The sequence below is a fragment of the Lipotes vexillifer genome, unplaced genomic scaffold (assembly GCF_000442215.2).
Source record: "Lipotes vexillifer unplaced genomic scaffold, Lipotes_vexillifer_v1.1 scaffold71, whole genome shotgun sequence".
Lineage (NCBI taxonomy): Eukaryota > Metazoa > Chordata > Mammalia > Artiodactyla > Lipotidae > Lipotes > Lipotes vexillifer.
In genome coordinates, this window is record NW_006793703.1 from 2502334 (window position 1) to 2523658 (window position 21325).

Sequence of the window (21325 nt, forward strand, 5' to 3'; positions counted from 1 at the left end):
AGGGAAAGGAGGAACCATTCATTTCTTGTTTGTTTTAATTCTGACTTATGAATTTATTAATTTGTAATTGAGATATAGCTGACACATACTACTATTAGTTTAAGGTATACAACATAATGATTTGATATGTTTATATACTATGAAATGATTACCACAATAAGTTTAATTAATGTCACCTCACATAGTTAAAAAATTTTTTTCCTTTGATGAGAACTTTAAAGATCTACTCTATTAGCAACTTTCAAATATATCAATAATACAGTATTAACTGTTTCTTTTGCTCTACACTTAGCAGATAGATTGAGGCCAGGGGAATTAAGTCAACACTGAGGAAGAGAGCTGAAAAATATCCAAAAAGAAGTCAGATGCTGGTCACGTGACTTATGCCCATGGACAAGCTGTGCCTCGATTGTAGACCTATGTGAGTCAACACGATCTCTTTAATGCTTAAGCCTGTCTGAGCTGGGTTTAGTTACTTGCAATACAGAGTCCTAACCAATAAAATATTGAAATTATAAAAATCTTTCATGAAATGTAAATTAATATCTGTAGCCTTCGACAACCAGTTTTTAACATAATATGCAAAAATATTCCCCCAGGGATAAAATTATCCAGTAGTTTTCAAAGGTACTTTTTAATCTTTTCATGGGTGTTGTGGAGGAATAGACAGTAAGGAGAAAGACAGTGGCTGGAAATCTTTGTGAGTACATCCTACCACAGATTCTGGATCCATTACAGTGGCAAAGAATAATATCCCCCTTTATTTTGGCTTTTCATATCAGTATGGTGTATAATATGGAAAAACTCCTGTTGCCATATGCCAAAACCTCCCAACCCCTCCCCTGCCCCAAACGTTCAAAAACCACCACCACCACACATTTAAAGGAATCCGGTAGTTGTGTTTAACATGAAAGTATGGGTAAACCCCCTAGTTTTAGAGGACCTGAATTAACTGCTTTCAGACAGCATCTTTGAAAAGTGGTCAATAAAGTGTTGAGACAAATGGGCTACTTTCTCAATGTTCTCCAAATCTTACTGAAGTTGGATCTATGAAGCATAAAATCCTCTTTAGTCTTAGAGGTAATAAAAGCTACTATTTATTGAGTACTTATTATGTGTCAGATACTGTGGCAAAACGCTTCATATACATTCACTCATTTAATTTCTAATTCTTTCTTGCTTCTTTTAGCAGGGCTTATTTTTAAAATTCCAAATGAAATGTTATGAACAGCACTTTCCAGAGTATGGCCATGAAATGATAACCTTGGGATTGATACTGGTGCCTTATTTTATGAAGATTTCTTGTCTTCCAAGATTTGCAGGTCCCTTCTCATACACCTAGAATGGTTGCAACTGACTGGTTAATTTCTGAGGCTGGACGTTGAACTTCATCTAAGAGCTTGGAATAGCAAAGGTAAAACACTGGAAAACTCCAAATTTACCATGATCTCAATCACATCAAGAAACCAGATGACTTGGAAAGCCCTTATAGCAATCTGCCTTTAATAATCTTGCTCAGTACGTACGACAGAAAATGAAGTTTATACAAATTTCAAACCACCACTACTCAAAGTGTGGTATGTGAATATGGTACCAGTCTGCAAACTGTTACTAGCATGGGACAACATTTTCTATATTACTAATTATTAACTACAATGCCTAGTTTGGCTAACTTTTTTTAAATAGCAAGACATTCTTGATGAAGGAGCCTGTGTTGACTTATTTTCTAGCCCAACCTCTTTACCCACCATGAACTGGTAACAAACAGCTTGTGGACCAGCTGTTTTGAGCATCATTGCTCTAGACCTCAATTTTGGATATTACCTCTAGTTTTTTTGTGCCTGATGCCACACAAAATTTAAGTAAATTAACCACCAAATACTTAGTTTAAACCGTTACATAGTAATGGAAAAAGCAATAAAAATCAGCAATTGACCTCACCTTTGACAGAAGCAATTTCACACAGGAAACATGACCTTCATAGACAGCAGACAGAAGAGGTGTAATATGATGTTTATCTGGAGCCTATGAAATAATAAAGATATAGATCACCTCATCCATTTTTCATTTATTCCTTCCTTCTAGATCTAATTAGGGAATGCTCATAAATATTTCAAAATCAGTGTTTACCCATTTTTAGCCTCTTAGGAGCTGCTGGAGGCCCAAGCCCACAAGCAGTTTCTCCTTGGGAGTCAGCCTAGTGAAACAGATGGAACAGGGCTTTGACCCCATCTCAAATCTGGACTCTGCCACTTACTGCATGACTAATTACTTAACCTCTCTGAGCCTCAACTCTGCATTACTGTAGACGTGCCAATGAGGTGCAGGAAGGGAATCTCGAGAGGGGTGGAACATAGCCAATGAAGAGGTAAAAGATTGGCACAATTGGGCCATGTGACATGGTATCCCCTGAGATGTGAAAAGTTCATCTCACTTGCTGTCATGGTTACTTAAACATTTTTCTAAAACTCTGAAATGCACCAGCTACAAAAGGCAAGAGTCAAGAGATGACTCTGCTGTCTGCCTTTTGTCCAAAAATCCAGTTTAGATTTCTCATATGACTGCAGAGTCCGATGCTCCATTGGGTGATAGCTATTTGCCACCTACAGATAGTGCTAACTCTCACATTGCTTTAGAAATTGAAAAGGAAACATCTACCCCCAAGTTTTATCAGTTAAAAAAAAAAAAATCAATTTGTCCTGCTAATTAAAAAAAAAAAAAAATCACAACTGTATTTCTAAGTTACAGAAATTTGGTATATTTCAGACTATATTCTTACTTCATATGAGGTTTCCACCAGTAACTATTTTATAAATCTACAGAAAACAATTACCCAAAAAGCATACAAGAATTTTTTCTAGAATGACAATGTTCTTTACATACATTAATATCTGCTCCTTTCAGCAGCAGAAATTCCAGGATTTCAAGCTGCCCACAATCTGCTGCATAATGAAGAGGTTTCCTTCCACCTTCTAGTGTCCGGTTGACGTCTTCTCCCTTATAAAAGAAGCCAAATGAAAACAATATTCGTAAGGATGGTAGAACTGAAGAAGGGAAATGAGGCACCTGCTATTTTTACTTTCTTAAAGCTGCAAGGGTTTCATGAAAGAATTACATTTCTTGCAAAGTGAAATAAGTAACCAAGAACTTTAAATTCTGTACAAATAGCACACACTATGACAGCAATTCAAATCATGATTAGTCAAGCTGAAAACAATTAAAAAATGCTAAATGTAATGAAATCTATTGTGCTCTATTTCTAAGGAGTTCAATCAGCACGATGTCAAGATGTGGCCACCAAAGACTGATGAGTTCAAATACTTAGATTTTACACAGATCATATGACATGTATTTTAATACTTCAGAGAAATCATCACTACTTTGATGGAGGCAGACATCATCATCACAAGGTAATGAGTATTAGCTATTAAGAATTCATTTCATTTATTCAGCATTTAAGCGCTATTGTATGGCCGGCTCTGTGCACAGTGGGGACAATAGTGAGCAAAATCAGAAATGGCTGCTGACTGCACGGAGCTTACCATCCAGTGTGGGAGGCAGATTTTAATCAAATAATCACATGACTAAACATAATGGAGATAACAATACCTACATCTAAAGGAGTTGTGGTGAGGGTTAAACTAGATGATCCATGTAGAGCACTTAAGATATTATAGCTAATGTTAACAGAAATATGATTAGCTATTATTATAAGTTATCTATGTACATATGAGATATACTCAAATTCTGAATGAAATCCATTACTCAGTCTTTTCTTTTTAATGTTAAGGGTCACTATAAAGATAATGCATCAGTTTTTCAAACAATGATGTTATTAAATTCAAACCATTTGAAATCTTTAAATATATAGAGGTTTGTTTGTTTGTTTTTTTCTGTTAAGGAAAAAGTTTAACTCCAGGGTTTTACATCCTCCAGTAAGTATCAGAGTGAGCTATATTATCTTACTTATTATTCAAAAAAAAAAGCATTCCAAGAGGTGAGATCACGTGCCTGTCACAAGAATCAGTGGAGGCATCAGAGCTTTAAGTCAGGAAACGAAATTACACAGAGTGTTCCCGAGTTCCAGGCCAGATGTATATTTCAAATATATTGTCTCTGTGGAGGATCAAGAATTTCATCAAAAATAATTATCCTCTTTTGAATTAATGATAAAACAACCCTTTTCTGTTAAGAGTACTTCAGTAATTCACAGCAGTAACTTCTAATGGGTTGTTTATTCAAGTCAACATGTGATATTTACAGTAAAATAGGGCCTCTTATAAAGTATATGAATATAGAAGGAAGGTGTATAACATGCTTAAGATCAACGAAGGCTGGGTTAGAGCTCCAATTTTACCAGTCAGTTGTAGGACCTTAGACTAGTTACATTCTAAATCTTTGTTTTCTTATCTGTAAAATGGGACTAAAAATAAACCTCACTGGGTTTTAGTGTATCATCAAATGATAATCCATGTAAAGTATCTAACACACTACCTCACAGGGTAATATGTTTAATAGAGGTTAAGTATTATTGCTGTGCATTCCTAATGTTGGTTTATACTGGTTCTAAAAGATTATCCAAAATTAGGTTAATGCAGGTTTCTGCATAATGGTTGAAATAGAGATATGATTTATTATAATATACTTTATATTCAGAAACAAATTTAAACGTAAGGGCGACTTGGTGTACCACCTTAGTCTTTATTCACAACTGCAGAAATGTGAGGCTTTGAAGCAAAGAGGTGCTCCTTCAAATGATTTGGATAAAACTAGTTTTCCTTTCATTATTATTTCCTTTCCATTATTTACATTAACTGGAGAGGATTAACTGGATAGGTCTTTTCAGTGAAACAAAGTAAAGAAATAACTGCAGTAAGTATTCAACAAGATAGCTTTGTCAAAAAGATATTTTCCTGGGCTTCCCTGGTGGCGCAGTGGTTGAGAGTCCGCCTGCCGATGCAGGGGACATGGGTTCGTGCCCTGGTCTGGGAAGATCCCACATGCCGCTGAGCGGCTGGGCCCGTGAGCCATGGCCGCTGAGCCTGCGCGTCCGGAGCCTGTGCTCCGCAATGGGAGAGGCCACAGCAATGAGAGGCCCGTGTACCGCAAAAAAAAAGAAACTAGGGGGAGAAATGACATATGGAAGTCTCTGTACCTTGCTCAGTTTTGCTGTGAACCTAAAAAATACTCTAAAAAATAAAGTCTATTAAAAAATTAAATTCAAAATAAGCAAGCCTGTGCTAATGGGAGAGGCCACAGCAATGAGAGGCCCGTGTACCGCAAAAAAAAAGAAACTAGGGGGAGAAATGACATATGGAAGTCTCTGTACCTTGCTCAGTTTTGCTGTGAACCTAAAAAATACTCTAAAAAATAAAGTCTATTAAAAAATTAAATTCAAAATAAGCAGAAATCAATGAAGTGAAAACAGGAAAATAGAAATTAAAAGCTGATTCTCTGAGATCAATACAACTGATAAATCTCCAGCCAGAATGATCAGAAAAAAAAAATGACAGAAAGTGCTAATATCAGACTTTAGAGACTGTCTTCCCACAAAGAAACTCCCATGCCCCAGATGGCTACACTGGTAAATTTTTACCAAACATTTAAGGAAAAAAGAGTAATACCAATTCTACATATACTCTTCCAGAAAACAGAAAGCACCCAAACTCATTCTATGGGGTGAGCATTACTCTGATTCTAAAATGAGACAAAGACTTACAAGAAAAGAACACCACAGGCTAATGTCCCTCACGAACACAAATTCTAAACAAAATACAAGCAAACTGAATCCAACAATACATAGAAAGTATAACAGACCATGACCAAGTAGTGTTTACCCCAGGAATACAAGGTTGGTTGAATATTTGAAAAAGTCAGTCAACATAATTCACTATTTTAACATCTAAACAAAGAAAAATCATATAATCATCTCAAAAAGTACCTGACAAAATCCAACATCCTTTACTGATAAAAACTCAGTAAACTAGGAAAAGGAGGACACTTCCGTGGCCTAATAAGGGGCTTCTACAAAAAAAGTACAACTAACATCATACTTAATTTGTGATAGATTGAATGCTTTTCTCCTAAAATCAGGAACAAGACAAAATGTCAGTTTCTACCTTCTATTCCACACTGTGCTGGAGGGTCTAACCAGTGCAACTAGGGAACAAACAAACAAACCCCATCTCTTTTGAAAAGGAAGCAGTATAACTGTCTTTATTTGCAGATGGTGTGATTGTCTATGTAGAAAGTCCAATGGAATCTACCAAAGAGCTACTAGAACTAATAAGTAATTTTAGCAATGCTGAAGGACAAAAGATCAATATACCAAATCAACTGCATTTTTATATAGCACTAGCAATTAATAATTGCAAATCAAAACTAAAACCAATATTATTTACAATAGTATACAAATTTATGAAATACTTAGTAAGTCTAACAAAAAATGTACAATATCTATATACTGAAAACTACCAAACACTGTTGAAGAGAAATTAGAGGATCTAAATAAATGGAGAGATACACAGCATGTTCATGGATTGGGAGACTCATTACTGTAAAGATGTCAATTTTCCACAGATTGATGTACAGATTCAATGCAATACCAGTTAAAACTTTAGCAGGCTTTTTTAAAAAGAAATTGACAGGACTTCCTTGGTGGCGCAGTGGTTAAGAATCCACCTGCCAATGCAGGGGACATGGGTTTGAGCCCTGGTCCAGGAAGATCCAACATGCCGCGGAGCAACTAAGCCCATGTGCCACAACTACTGAGCCTGCACTCTAGAGCCCGTGAGCCACAACTACTGAGCCCGCGTGCCACAACTACTGAAGCCCGCACGCCTAGAGCCCGTGCTCCGCAACAAGAGAAGCCACGGCAGTGAGAAGCCCGTGCACCGCAACAAAGAGCAGCCCCGCTCTCCGCAACTAGAGAAAGTCTGCGCACAGCAACGAAGACCCAACGCAGCCAAAAATAATAAAATAAAAAATTTAAAAAGAAATTGACAAACTGACCCTAAATTTCATATGGAAATACAAACACTCTATAACAGCCAAAACAACTTTTAAAAGAAAGAACAATTTGGAGGGCTAACACTACCTGATTTCAAGAATTATTAAAAACTGCAGTAATCAAGAAAGCATGGTATTGGCATAAAATTATAAAATATGCAAACATATATACTAATAGGAAGCAGATTAGTGGTTGCTTATTTGGGGGTAACAGAAGGGAGGGACTATGAAGGGGCACTTGAGGGTAATGAAATCTACTAGTCATTATCTGGACTACGGTGATGGTTTCATGATTTTATGTGTCAAAACTTATCAAATTGCACTCTTTAAATATCTGCAGTTTCTTGCATTTAAATTACACCTCAGTAACATAGATTTTCCTAAATCAAGTCTCTGTGGCTCTAATTCTTGTAAAATGAGATGCTAACAAATCAATATTTGAAGTAGAATAGGTGCAGAAATGACTAACAGTACCTTTATGGGAGACTTAAAGAGCAAAAGCTATTTGAGGTCAAGTTCCTTCATTGTTAGTGCTGAATGAAAAGCTCCTGACCTCTGTAACCAACAAACTATGTGGAACAAGAAGTTTTCAAGTGGGATAAGAGTGGATCGATAGACTCCTACTAGCTGGGTGGGCTTTAGAGATCAAAACAATTGTCTGGATTGCTGAAAAAAACCTCTTACTCAGCACCCCCAACTTCCAGCCCCATTATGCCTACTCCATCCTTTACTCTGCAGCTACAGGGATCTTGCTAAACACAAAATGTGGTCACATTATTCCCCTTTTAAAAGTACTCTGATGACCACCCATTGGTCCTAGAGAATAGATCTAAACAACTAAACACGGTTTACAAGGCTTGGGGTGATCTATATCCAGTGATTACCTTTCCAGCTTTATTTCTCACAGCATTCCTCCCCACTGTCCTTTGTTCAGTTAATTCCTACTAATTCTTTAGAGTCAAGCTTTAATCAAACTTCCTCTGGAAACTCATCTTTTAACTACTGAAACTTTGAGTCATACGACCTTCACAGGGGTGCCCAAAGCACCTTGTATTTCCCTGTCACATTCTACTTAACCTGCCTCTGTCTGTAACCTCTGAAAACACAGGTCAGGTATCATGTCACTATTATTTACTTTTGCAGCTCCAGTGCCTAGTATACTTCCTGACACATACTAAACTTTACATAATAGAAGCTTTTAGACTGAACAAATGGTGAAATTGCTCAAGCAAAAGACTTGGAAGTAAGTCATCTTCTATTTCAAGCAAATACTGATAATGCATTAGTTATCCAGTAACAGCAGCAGTTACTTGAGATCAGTGGTATGTTCACTGATGTAGGGGTTTGAATGACAATTTCACCAGCTTTCCAGCAGTCTGGATGGGTGGTGGTAACTTCAGTAGTGGTGGTGAAATAGGGAAGGAAGATAGTGCTCTATCTAGTTCCTTTCTCCTCACCCTTGGCATTAGTGAGTTACATCAGAAGAAAGGATGTTAGACACCCATTCTGTAATCTTCATTCTAACTTCATGAAACATTACCAGCTACAGAGAAAAATTTAACCCTAATTTTGTCTCCCAGATTCTGGGGATAGAAGAGAGAGATGCACAATTTCAACAGGTCTCTTAGCATTACATGACAATCTTACCATGTTCCTTTTTCCTGCTTTTCTACCTTCCACAGTGGCTATTTTAAATCTCCTTCATTTTTTATAAGCCTCCTGCTTCCTTTTTATTCTCAGCAGATAACCTAATATCCTTCTTCAAACAGAAAACTGTCTTCGGACATGAACTTCCTCCCGAGCTTCTCTCTACCACACCTTCCTGCAACTGACAAATCCTTTCCTATCTAAAGCCAATCCCTAACCTAAGTTTTGGATATCATCCTTTCTTGTTTTCTTAAACTTATTTCTTTATTTATCCCTTTTCTTGCCTGTGTTTTCAACCTCTCCTGCTGTACTGGCTCCTTCTCATCAGAATATGCCATTCGCAACTCTTCGGTTAAAAACGCAAACAGCAACACAAAAAACTATCCTTAGACCTGATAATTCACCTTTTAGTTACTATTCTCTTTCCTCCCTTTCATGGCTGAACTTGCCAAAAGCATTGTATTTGCTATCTCCAGTTTCTTCTTGTTCTAATCTGGCTTCCACCCTCAATACTATACATAGCCATTTTTGCTGAGATCCAAGACCTCCACGTTGCGAAATGCAAAGGTATCTCTTAGTCCTCACCTTAAGTGACCTCCCAACAGTGATAAAGTTGATCACTCCTTCCTTTTTTAAACACTCTCTCTTCCCTTGACTTCAGGGACACCACATTATTGTAGTTTTCCTCCTGCTCTCTGACTATTCCTTCGTTGTTTCCTCTTCTGACTTGTCCGCTTCTACTAGATGTTTAAAACAAATTTTTGAAATCCGGGTTATGAATTCAGATTATCATCATATATTTATAATTCAAACAGTTGCTAAAAATTGGTTAGCCTTATAGTCTTGTAATAGTATCTTTATAGGAATACCCTGATTACAGAATTTGGGGGGATTTCCTTAGTGACAAAGTTTATGTGTTTTTACAGACATCATCATGCAGTAATATCACTGTCACGGAGTTGGGCAGCAGTAAATTCTCACCATGATATGGGTGTAAATAACCAGGCAGGTGACAAATAATTCTGCACACAGCTTCTATTTGCCATATACGGTTCAAGTAAAGCAGGCTGACAGATCTAACTTGTCATCACATCCAGGCTTGTCTAGCTTCACCTTTCCCTTTTTAGCAAGAATAATTTAACCAGTTTCATTTTAATCTCCTTCCTGTCATTGCAATATGAAGCCTGTTGGTTGTTAAATATACGACAGATTTTTATTACATTAAAATTGTACTTTTTACCATATTTTTCTTGTACCAAGAAAGTTGTTTTGATGCTATTTTTTTCTAAATATGACATATTCCAGATGTTATATATGTATATATAACATATATATGTAATATTGGAGATATGAAATAATAGTTTCATGATATTTTCTGGTGAGTAGTTTAAATTAATATACTCTACCCAGAACCACTACAGTGACCATGAATGAATGCTTTAGGATGTGTTGATTCCTGATGCTCCTCAATAATGACATTATTGGCATTTGAGAAAGCTGGTCATGTTTTTTTTTTACTTCTCAAGTACCATTGCTCTAAATAACCATGAGCCTCAGCTATACTGATAAATTCTCTTATCTGACTAGAAATATATTGGTACAGTGATCTAGTTCTATCTTTAATATCAATAAATCAACTAGCATTTACTGAGAAACCTAGCCTTGTGCTAGGCATGCTAAGGGTACAAGAAAGTGGAACTGTGGGTCTCTGCCCACAAGAACTTTACTCTTCACTACTAACTAATTTGACAAAATATGTATGAATTTCTATCTATTATCTATCTATCTATCTATCTATCTATCTGTCTATCTAACACACTCACAAAAATATAAAATAACCTACCCTACTAACTCTCTACCCGGTACTTCTCAAACTTTTTCACGGAAGTACTCCAAATAGCAAAGGATAGGAAATATATGCTTCTCTGAGTCTGAAAGTAGAATCCTAAACAAATTAAAAATTCATTCAAATATATCTGCACAAATATGCATGTATCATACATACATATGTATGTTTTGTTTGTTTTAATATAAAAGCCACAGCTCAAAACACATGGCTACTGCTATGGGTTTTGCCCAAGGATGCTTTAGGAATTTGGGCCATGTGTACTCTATGGCTTAGAGTAACTCCTAGGAAGACCATAAGCTGACTATTGAAGAGCACAGTACAATTTAATTCAGTCTCATCTATTTCTGATGCCATGTATAGTATGCTAATTTGTGTACCTTTCCTCTTGAGATCTACAGACCACCAGGCAATCAGTGAACAGACTTTCAAAAAGCTTACTAATTCTTTGTGTGTGCATAAAATTTTCTAGGTAAAGAGTCTAAAGGGGGCCATGAGCCCTGAGAGGTTAGGAACCCCTTCCTCTAACGTTCACTGCCTAGTTTTCTACTTTATGAAGAGAAGTAGTATTAAATGGTGGAAAGAACACCAGACAGAAGCCCTCGGCTCTAAGTTACCTCTGCTACTGCCCACAACAGGGAAGTAAGAAGCTTGGAAGACCTTAGTTTCCTCACTGAAAAATCTGTGGCTGGAGGAGATGACCTCTAAAGTCTTTTATAGTTATCTTACTTTTACGGTTAAATGCATCTGGGAACAATTGTTCCCCCCGCCCCCTCTTATATTCTAGACCAGAGCAATAGGTGTTTCTGTACTTCCGGCCATGAAAACAAAGTAGTTTAAGAGACTGGATGCTGAAAATGGCTGTTACAGTAGGTATATTTAACTTTCCACAAAAGTTGGATCAAGCAAGAAGATTGAATACAACAACATAAACAATGTAAAAAATATATACATACATTTCAAAGTTAAAAATTTTTTTCTTTCAAATCTATTATTACTTTGAGTTGTTTTACTAACAAAAGTAGGCATGGATCTAAAAAAGATGAAATACGGTATTTGAAAAAGATACACTATTTACAATTAATTTAATTCAACAAATACTTAACGAGCCTACTTGCTACTGTGCTACTTGCTTGGGATAAAATAGAAAGGCCCAGCTCTGACTCAAAGAATTTGCTGCCTTCTTGGGAAGCTAGCATGCAAATAAATGAATGCCATTTAGTTGAGTACTACAAAATACAGAAGAGCCTTAGTGAACAGAATGTTCAATAACTTAGTGTGTGGGCAAGTCATCTTTTACTGCCGTTTAGTTTTCCACGTATTTATATCTTGTGTTGTTAATTAGTTTTTAAAGGTCCTTAGGGGTCAGAAACTACATCTTACACTTTTCATTTCTACCATAATTCCAAATATGGTATTTTTAAACCTCAATAAAAATTTGTTTTGATTGCTGATTATAATAGCATAGTATAAAATGCGAAATTAAGAAATAACAGTATTCAACAGGGTGTCTACTGATTTGGAGAGTGTGGAGGTATGCATATGCGAGAATGGTGCCTGGAGAAATTAATTGATATATTATGGTGTATGGAATTCTCATAGGCCAACTGGAAATCCAAGAGGTGCTCATTTGGAAAGCATCTACTATACAGTGCTGTTTTGAGGCTTCAATGAAATAACATAATGTACCTGTACAGTAAGCACTCAATAAATGTCAACCAATATTATTATTATTAGAGGCCTCAACAGTTCTCATCTGAAAAGTTTTCCACTCAATTTTTCCACCTTCAACAATTCAACAAATGTAAATCAAGTAAATTAAAATTCCTAAAGAGTAACACTGATCACACCTCTTCCTCATGCAAAAAAATTTCAACTGCTCCCTTTTGTTGAATAGAAAATCCTCACCATGATACTCATCTTCAATTCAACACCAACTTACTACTCTGGCTTTTTTATTCTGAAACACTGCGCTCCCAACACACCAGTGCTTTACCACATCTGGAAAACTTCATGATGTCGCCCTTCTTTGGCATAGTCACCCCACTTCCACTCATGTCTTGGTGTACTGAAATTCCACTTACCCTTCAAATTCCACTTACCCTTCAAGATCTATTTTCTCTCTAAAACTTTTACCTGATACTCCCCTGCCCCCTGCCCACTATACTCTTGTTATAAAATTCCCTCCTTTTAATCCTCATAGTTCTTATTTATATGTCTCTTACTACATTTACATTTATTTAATTAGGTATTTCAATGATATAACTCCGTTAAAGAAAGGACAATGCTTTACTTATTTATATATATTGTCTACAATGTGTGTGGGTGACTTGTGCATAAAAGTCCAATTTAAAGAATTAGTGTAATCATTTATACCATCTTTGTCATATTATGTAACCTGTTGTTCACCAAAACATATACATATACAAAACAAATATAAAGAGGTATTTAAAAAACATTGTTAAGAGTGTCTGAAAGCCACATAATCTCATCGTTAGAAAGGATTCTGTCATCTAATTCAACCACCCATATTGCGTATGAATCCCTGCTTGTGCATGCCCAACACATAACTGAATCTCTCTAATGAAAGGCAATTCAAGACCTTACAAATCAGTCTATTCCTTATTTAAATGCTGGAAAATTCACTGTTTACAGGTTCTGATCCTATCCTCTGGGGACACATGGAACAAGGAGTCCCTATTTGCATGTTAGATTATTAATTGTTTAGCAGTCAGATGACACAGTAACTAAAATGAAATCTTTTCTATATGACTTGCTGTTATCCTGAACTTGGATTACTGACTTTTTGAGTATACATGGAGGGCCATTACATTAACTGCTACTAAATTGCATCTTAAAATGGTCATCTTATTTTTCCAGGCTGCCAAGTTCTTTCTAGAGTCTTATTAAAAGGAATTTGTTAGTCCTTATCTGCCCCTCCCTCCAGCTGCATCTCACCTATCTTCATTATGGTCACCTAAAGACATTAAAATTAAATAAGAAAAGACTAGGGAATGAGCCCCACCAGTGTCAGGAAACTTCCTTCAGTTTGCTACATAAAGAGATAGGTAGTGTATTTGGGTACTACTGTTCAAACAGTCTTAAATCTAGTTCATCACACTCTCATCTAACTATCCTTTCCCATATGCCCCCAAGCATACCATTAAAACATCCAAATTTCAATGAAATGCTTGAGAGTTCCTTTATCTAACAGTCTAGGAACTGCAAAAATGGAAATTATTATGGCAGGACTTAGGTCTAAGTGATCTCTTTGTAAGTGTTACAAACAACCCTACTGCTAACATACACACACACTTAAAAAGTAACATGATCAATAAATAAAATTTGAAAAATAAGAGATGTTTCTTCTAGTGAATCCTGCGATCCAAAATATGACCATTATTACTACCTTGCTGTACTTCTGTTTAATTTTTTTCTATGAAAGTAGTTGCTTGAAAAAGTTATAATCACACTATTATTTAATATATGAAATATCTTGCTATCATTCTTGAAAGCCACATAATATTCTGTCAAATAGATATGCCAGTTTACTTAAATATTCTAATTCTGGACATGTAGGTTAATACCAAATACCCTATAATATTAAAGTTCTTATTTTACAGAACATAACAATATCATATTTCATCAATTCCAAAGCACACATTTTCCTGTATTTTTAACATGTCTGAAATCAGGTCACAAAATAGAAAATAAAGTCTTACTACTTTACCTTGGTGAGTGGGGAAAGGGGTTATGGGTTGATTATATGCTTTGTAAAAACACTAACAGTCATTGCCTATGCCTTGCTTTGCTACGGAAACTAATAAATGACTGGATCAAGATGCTAAAATGTGAAGTACAGAATTAAATTATGCTGAATTTGGAGAACATAAAATGGTGAAATTCATGGAAAGTAGGACCTGTTGATATTATTCTTATGAAATTTGGGTGAGTGTGCCATCAATTAATTTTAGTTCAAAAATTAAATAGAATTTTCATGCTTTAAATGTAAATAAATTAAACCCAATAGGGACACATTAAACCCTAATGCTAATACTAAATGTTTGGAAGTTCTGACATCTGAATTTTATGTTCACAGACTTAAAAGGAAAGCAAACTGAACTCTAGTATAAGTAATATATTCTCAGGGAAACATTCCCTGATATGCCTGTCCTAACTTCTGTAAAAACAGACAGAAAAAGACTACCCTAAAAAGCTCAGAAAACCAACTACTTGCCAACTACTTGCATATTCATTCTTAGCTGCAGGGTCTGCTCCCGTCAGAGGGAAAAAAAGTGACCCACTATTTCTCCACCCACAAAGGATCATCTTAAGCAGAGACAGAGTCAGAGAGACATAGGCACATTCCTGCCTTAAGACAGAATTTTTTACATAGTGTATTAGAAGCAGGCAATAGAGAGTATAAAAGATCTCACATCAGGCCAACAAAGGTACCCCAAACTAGAATTCTTCTAGCACATACGCAGGTGATAAGTGTGGTCAGAAGCAATCCTCACATCCTATCTGTTCACAACCCTGAATCTGGATAGCTTTCCCTCTTTAATAGGTGAGTAACTGGGGCTTCCTTGGAAGTCCAGTGGTTAACACTCTGCACTTCCACTGCGGGGGGCGGGGTGGGGGAGGGTTCAATCCCTGGTCGAGGAACTAAGATTCCACAGGCTGCATGGTGTGGCCAAAAAAAAAAAAAAGGAAGTACCAGAAGAAAAACAACATGGGGATATATGAAAACTAATCATATAGCAAAAGAAAAGGAATATCATACTGAAAACTCAATAATTTTAGAAAGCACTTACAGAGTTACCAAAATGGAATCCAAAAGACATGGTTTCTATGAAAAAGGTATTTTAAGAAGAAAACAGGCAAACATACAAAGTGAACAACTGAGATGCCAGCTGATAAGAAAAGGAAGCTGGCTGAGAAAGTAAAATATAGTAAGGAAACTGAAATTGCAATTGCAAAATTAAAATCTGCACCAAAGTCAGTACAGTTGGGCAGCACTACTCAAATTAAGAAAATTTAATTAAATAAAGAATTGAGAACAAACTTAAGAAAATTTCCCATAATACGGAGCTGATAAAGAAAAAAAATAATTTAAAAAAAAGATGATTGGTATAACTAAAGTTCAAACCTATAAATAATACAGAACCAGAACAAAGGGAACCGAACTAGTTATAAAAGTAAATTTTTTTTGAGCTCAAGAAAGACCTGAGCCTACAGATCATAAAAGCTCATTAGATTACAGACAAAATTGAATAGATCCCCTCCATTAATATAGCTTTACAATTTCTGTTTTATAAGAATAAAATAAAAATAAAAAGTAAAAAATACATTAACAGGAAAGAAAATTAAATTAGCCTGATCTCTTATTTTTGACCTCCCTACAACACTCAATTCTAAAGAAGAGGGAGAAACTATCTACAATAACGCTATCTGGAGGAGGCTTGGGTATCAGGTATAATCCCCTGAGGGGAGTTACTGACACTTATACTAATGGGAAATGTGTGAGGTGTTGGAAGTAGGCAGAAGGTTGAGAATTTCTGATTTGCAGTTTGGAAAGAATAAATTATGCAAATCAATATTCATGTGTAAAGGCAGTCTTGGGTATCAGCAAATCTGCAGGTATGTCACCCATGCTCCCTTGAGAGAGGGAGGCAAACATGAGGCAAACCTTAGACTTCTAGTGCAGTAATTCTCCAACATTTTAGTCTCAGGATCCCAGGGTTTTCTTTTTTTTTAAATATGGGTTATATCTGTAAGTACTGATCAAATTTGAAATTAGAAAGCCTTTTAAGTGTTTATTCGTTTAGAAATAACAAAAGACATTACATGTTAACAAATGGAATTTTAATAAAAAATTATACTTCCCCCACCCCAAAATTGAGGAGGATGGCACTGTATTATATTGGGTTGGCCAAAAAGTTCGTTTGGTTAGCGAACACACTGTTCAATAAAGTTCTTTGAGAAAATGAAAAATATGTCTTTTATTTTTACTTAAAACTGAATGAACTTTTTGGCCGGCCCAATTTTTTTGGTAAATTTTTAAAATGTTCGCTTCAGTAGAAGACAACTGAATTCTCATATCCGCTTCCACATTCAATTTGTTTTGACATACTGTTTTGGCTGAAATATACGAAGAAAAGTTGGCCTCCCACAGATATGTAGTTGAACAAGTAAAAAAATTTTTAAGTCTTTTAGGTCAATTATGGATATTCTTCTTTGACACTATATTAAAAACTCAACAAGTGGCAGTTTGTTAAAGGTTATTTACAATGTGGAATCTGAAATTGTATCAACAAACTTCATACTCTGTTACATTAAAATGTAACATATTCTGTATTTATTTAATGTATTTATTCATACTCATAAATACATTAAATGTATTTAATGTAACATACTCTGTTACATTAAAATCCATCCATCTACTTACACTTTGAATAGCTCTTTTATCCATGCAGCATGATTCTGTAATCTCATGCATTGGTAATTTAGAATATATTGGTTTACTGAGCTATGCAGATCTTCCAAATGTTGACAAATTTCTTTATACAGTATCAAAACATCACATTCACTGATATCATCTCAGATCTCATTGGAAAAGTCTTTAAATACTGGGAAGCTGTCAAACTCAAAATGGCAGATATAAATGTTCCAAATTTGAATTTTCTCTTAAAGCCTGAATTTTGTCTTTGGCAATACAAATTATCAGCTGTTTTCCTTGAACTGACAGTCTCACTAAATTCATTTTCAAGACAATATCTGCCAAATACCCAAGTCCGAATAGCTGAATTTATAATTTGTCAGTGGATTTTTTTTTAATGGTGTTTCATAAAAAAAGCAGCTAGTGCAAGCAAGCTGCAACCCCAACGAATGTAGAAGTACTTTATGAACACTTCCCATTTCTTCACACAGAATACTAAAGTGTACTCTGCAATCAAGATTTAGTAGAAGTGAATTACTATTAATCTTCATCAAGGGGATATTTTTTAACTACACATGTGTGTAGGTAAAGTTCATAATGACTAGCAGTTATACAGTTTGGTGCCACTGTCTTGATTCACACAGCAGTTTTACTTGCCTTTGCTTTTGCACCATCAGTAAAATTATGATCACAATCAAAAGAGAAAATAAAGTCTTAATAGTATTATGAAAAGAGTTTTGACCTCATGGATCTCTTGAAAAGGTCTCTGGGGCCCCTGGAGATCTACAGTACTTTGAGAACTGCTGCTCCAGTGAAACAAAAGAGAGGAATTCAAAATTAGAACACAAGAATGGGGAGTTCTGGCATAAAAGAATTAATAATGAAAAGTAAAATTAAATGAGCCTTTACTTAAGCATATATGATTAAAAAATAAGTCTTGAGAGAGTAGATATACAATTTAACAAGTATAAACAATCACACATTTATATAAAGTAGAAAGTAGGTGAGGAAATAAAAAGCCTACTAGATTGTCAGACACAAGGTCTTATTAAGTGACACACTGACAACTAAATGCTGTACATGGGAAGCTTTTAAATAAATGATGGCATAACCTCCATGAAATACTATGCGGAATTATTCAAAATGAAAATGAAGAGTGGCTTATACTCCTTGAATGTTTACCATGTGCCAGGCACTGTTAAAAGTACTTTTCAGGTATTAACTCACTTAATTATCACAAAAGCCTTAGGAAGCTTCTTGTACAAAGAAACTAAGGCACAGAGAAGGTAACTCAAACAAGTTCTGTATTGTTGAAATGCAAGATGACCATGCTATTGAGTCACAGTAAAGCAGGTATGATCCTGTTTATTTCAAAACTTAGAAAAATATGCTTATACATAATCATAAAATTTCAGAGAATACATACAACAAATTTATTAGTAGTTACCTTTAGAGAAGAGGATTATGAGGATATTCCTACTTTCTTATTTTAGTAGTATTATATTTTTAAAAAATGAGCATGCATTACTTTTATAATAGATTAAAGCAAGATAGATATTATTGTTTTGAAAAACTAAAAGGCTACTGCTTAGCAAAATCTAGACCTAAACATTTTTTTTTTCCCGATAAATTTAAGTTCTAGTAACTTTCTGGAAGAAAAAGAAGAAAATAAATTCTGACAGCTAAAAAAGGCAAAATGAAAGCAAGTTTAAACAAAGTGAATTCAAACTCTAAAAAGCAGAAAGTTTAAATTGATCAGTTATATCAATAAATGTGAATAGGTTTATCTATCAAAGATAAAGAATGAACCTTGAATTTTGTTAAATGACAACAAAAAGAAAAGCAAACAAAAAATCCAACTAGAAGCTGTTATTGAGCAACACACCTAAGAAACAAAGTAATATGAGAAAATTATAAAAGAATGGGCAAAAATATATCAGGCACATATATCTAAAAGACTAAGAAGAGGGGCTTCCCTGGTGGCGCAGTGGTTGAGAGTCCGCCTGCCAATGCAGGGGACACGGGTTCGTGCCCTGGTCTGGGAAGATCCCACATGCCGTGGAGCGGCTAGGCCCGTGAGCCATGGCTGCTGAGCCTGTGCGTCCGGATCCTGTGCTCCGCGCTCCACAATGGGAGAGGCCACAACAGTGAGAGGCCCACGTACCGCAAAAAAAAAAAAAAAAAAAAAAAAAACTAAGAAGAGTAATATTAATATATGACAAAGTAGAATTAAAGGCAAAGAAAAGTAAATGGGAAAAAGATGTTCATTTTACATTTTTAAAAATGTAGACGTTAGTCATGAATTTTTATCTGAAGAATATCAAGAAAACGACTGACAAAAATAGTGTTGTACACAACTCAACATTAAAAACAAAACAAAAACAAAGAAAAACCCCAACCCAATTAAAATAGGGGCAGAAAAACCGAATAGACATTTTTCTGAAGAGGAAATGCAGATGGCCAACAGGCACATGAAAAGATGCTAAACATCACTAATCATCAGGGAAATGCAAATCAAAACCACTATGAGATAGCACCTCACACCTGTCAGAATGGCTATCATCAAAAAGAATGTAAATAACAAATGTTGGTGAGGATGTGGAAAAAAGGGAACCCTCGTACACTGTTGGTGGGAATGTAAATTGGTGTAGCCACCATGGAAAACTGTATGGAGGTTTCTCAATAAAAACAGAACTACCATATGACCCAGCAATTCCACTCCTGGGTATATATCCAAAAAACCCCAAGTACACTAATTTGAAAAGACACATGTATGCCAATATTCACAGTAGCACTATTTACAATAGCCAAGACATGTAAACAACCTAAATGTCCATTGACAGATGAATGGATAAAGAAGATGTGGTGTGTATGTATGTGTACACACCCACACACACACATACACACACACAATAGAATACTACACAGCCATAAAAAAGACTGAAAATTTGCCATCTGCAGCAACGTGGATAGACTTGGAGGGTATTATGCTAAGTAAAATAAGTCAGACAGAAAAAGACAAATATTCTATGATATCACTTATATGTGGAATCTAAAAAATACAACAAATTAGTGAATGTAACAAAAGAGAAGCACACTTACAGACATAGAGAACAAACTAATGGTTACCAGTGGGAAGAGGGAAGGGGGAGGGACAATACAGGGGTAGGGAATTAAGAGGTACAAACTATTATGTATAAAATAAGCTACAAAAAAAAATTTAAAAATAAAATAAAATAAAATAAGCTACAAGGATAACCTGTACAACATGGGGAATATAGCCAATATATATATTTTAAATTAATTTATTTTTCTGTACGTGGGCCTCTCACTGTTGTGGCCTCTCCCGTTGCGGAGCACAGGCTCCGGACGCGCAGGCTCCACGGCATGTGGGATCTTCCCGGACCGGGGGCAGGAACCCGCATCCCCTGCATCGGCAGGCAGACTCTCAACCAATGCACCACCAGGGAAGCCCTAGCCAATATTTTATAACTATAAATAGAGTATAACCTTTAAAATTGTGACTTACTATATTGTACATCTGTAACTTATATAACATTGTATAGCAACTATACTTCAAAAAAAAAAGTCTATCAATCTCCTATAACCATTGCTGAAGAAAGAAGAAAGAATCAACAAAATGAAGTATACATTAAAAAAACACCACTGGAGTGAGGGACTATCATAATAATCTCAGTCTTTGGCAGGTAAGAATATAGCCGGGCTTGATTAATAATTAATGAGATTGAATTAATATATATCAAACTCTCGACTCTATGGAAACTACAATTCTATTTCCACTGACTATTAACAAAACTCATTTATAATATACCAAAGAAAACCTCAATACATTCCCAAGTTTAGGAGCTTATAGAACCCATTCTCTAATCCCAATGCAATAAAACTAAAAATCAGTACCAAAAGCTTTAGCACAAACACAAAACAGAACAAGAAAACCAAGGAAACAAACAACAAAAATAACACACAAAACAACACACAAACACACACGCACAACCAAACCAACACTTAATGTCCTAAATTACCGATGGAGTAAAGAGGAACGCAATACTAGAATTACAGACTATTTTGAAAACAAGGTAAAAATGTTAATTATATTAAAGAATATTACTTATAGACAGAACCAAAACTGTGAAAAACCAAGTGAGCTTTTGTGAGATGGTTAGATAAATTAAAAGTATGGATTTTTAAAGTCTGCCACAATTCTTTTACTTCACATTAGATTTTAAAAACATTTATAATTCTGCTTAAGTCTTGAAACAACAAAAATTTTAAGTACACTAATTGTCATAACGTTTCATATAAGCTGAAAGGTAATGACAATCTTTACAAATTTAGAAGTCCATAAAGAAGTCTGTATAGAAACA

The 21325-nt window shown here is 35.4% G+C and overlaps 1 protein-coding gene across 1 annotated transcript in view; it reads right to left on the reverse strand.

The window, feature by feature from the left end:
• MTPN (myotrophin) overlaps nt 1-21325 on the reverse strand; it is a 62449-nt gene that overhangs the window by 22180 nt on the left and 18944 nt on the right. Inside the window, exons 2-3 of the mRNA XM_007466589.1 lie at nt 2884-2997; nt 1942-2025 (exon numbers count right to left, since the gene is read on the reverse strand). Coding sequence (XP_007466651.1) covers nt 1942-2025; nt 2884-2997 — 198 coding nt within the window. The remainder of the gene's footprint in view (nt 1-1941; nt 2026-2883; nt 2998-21325) is intronic.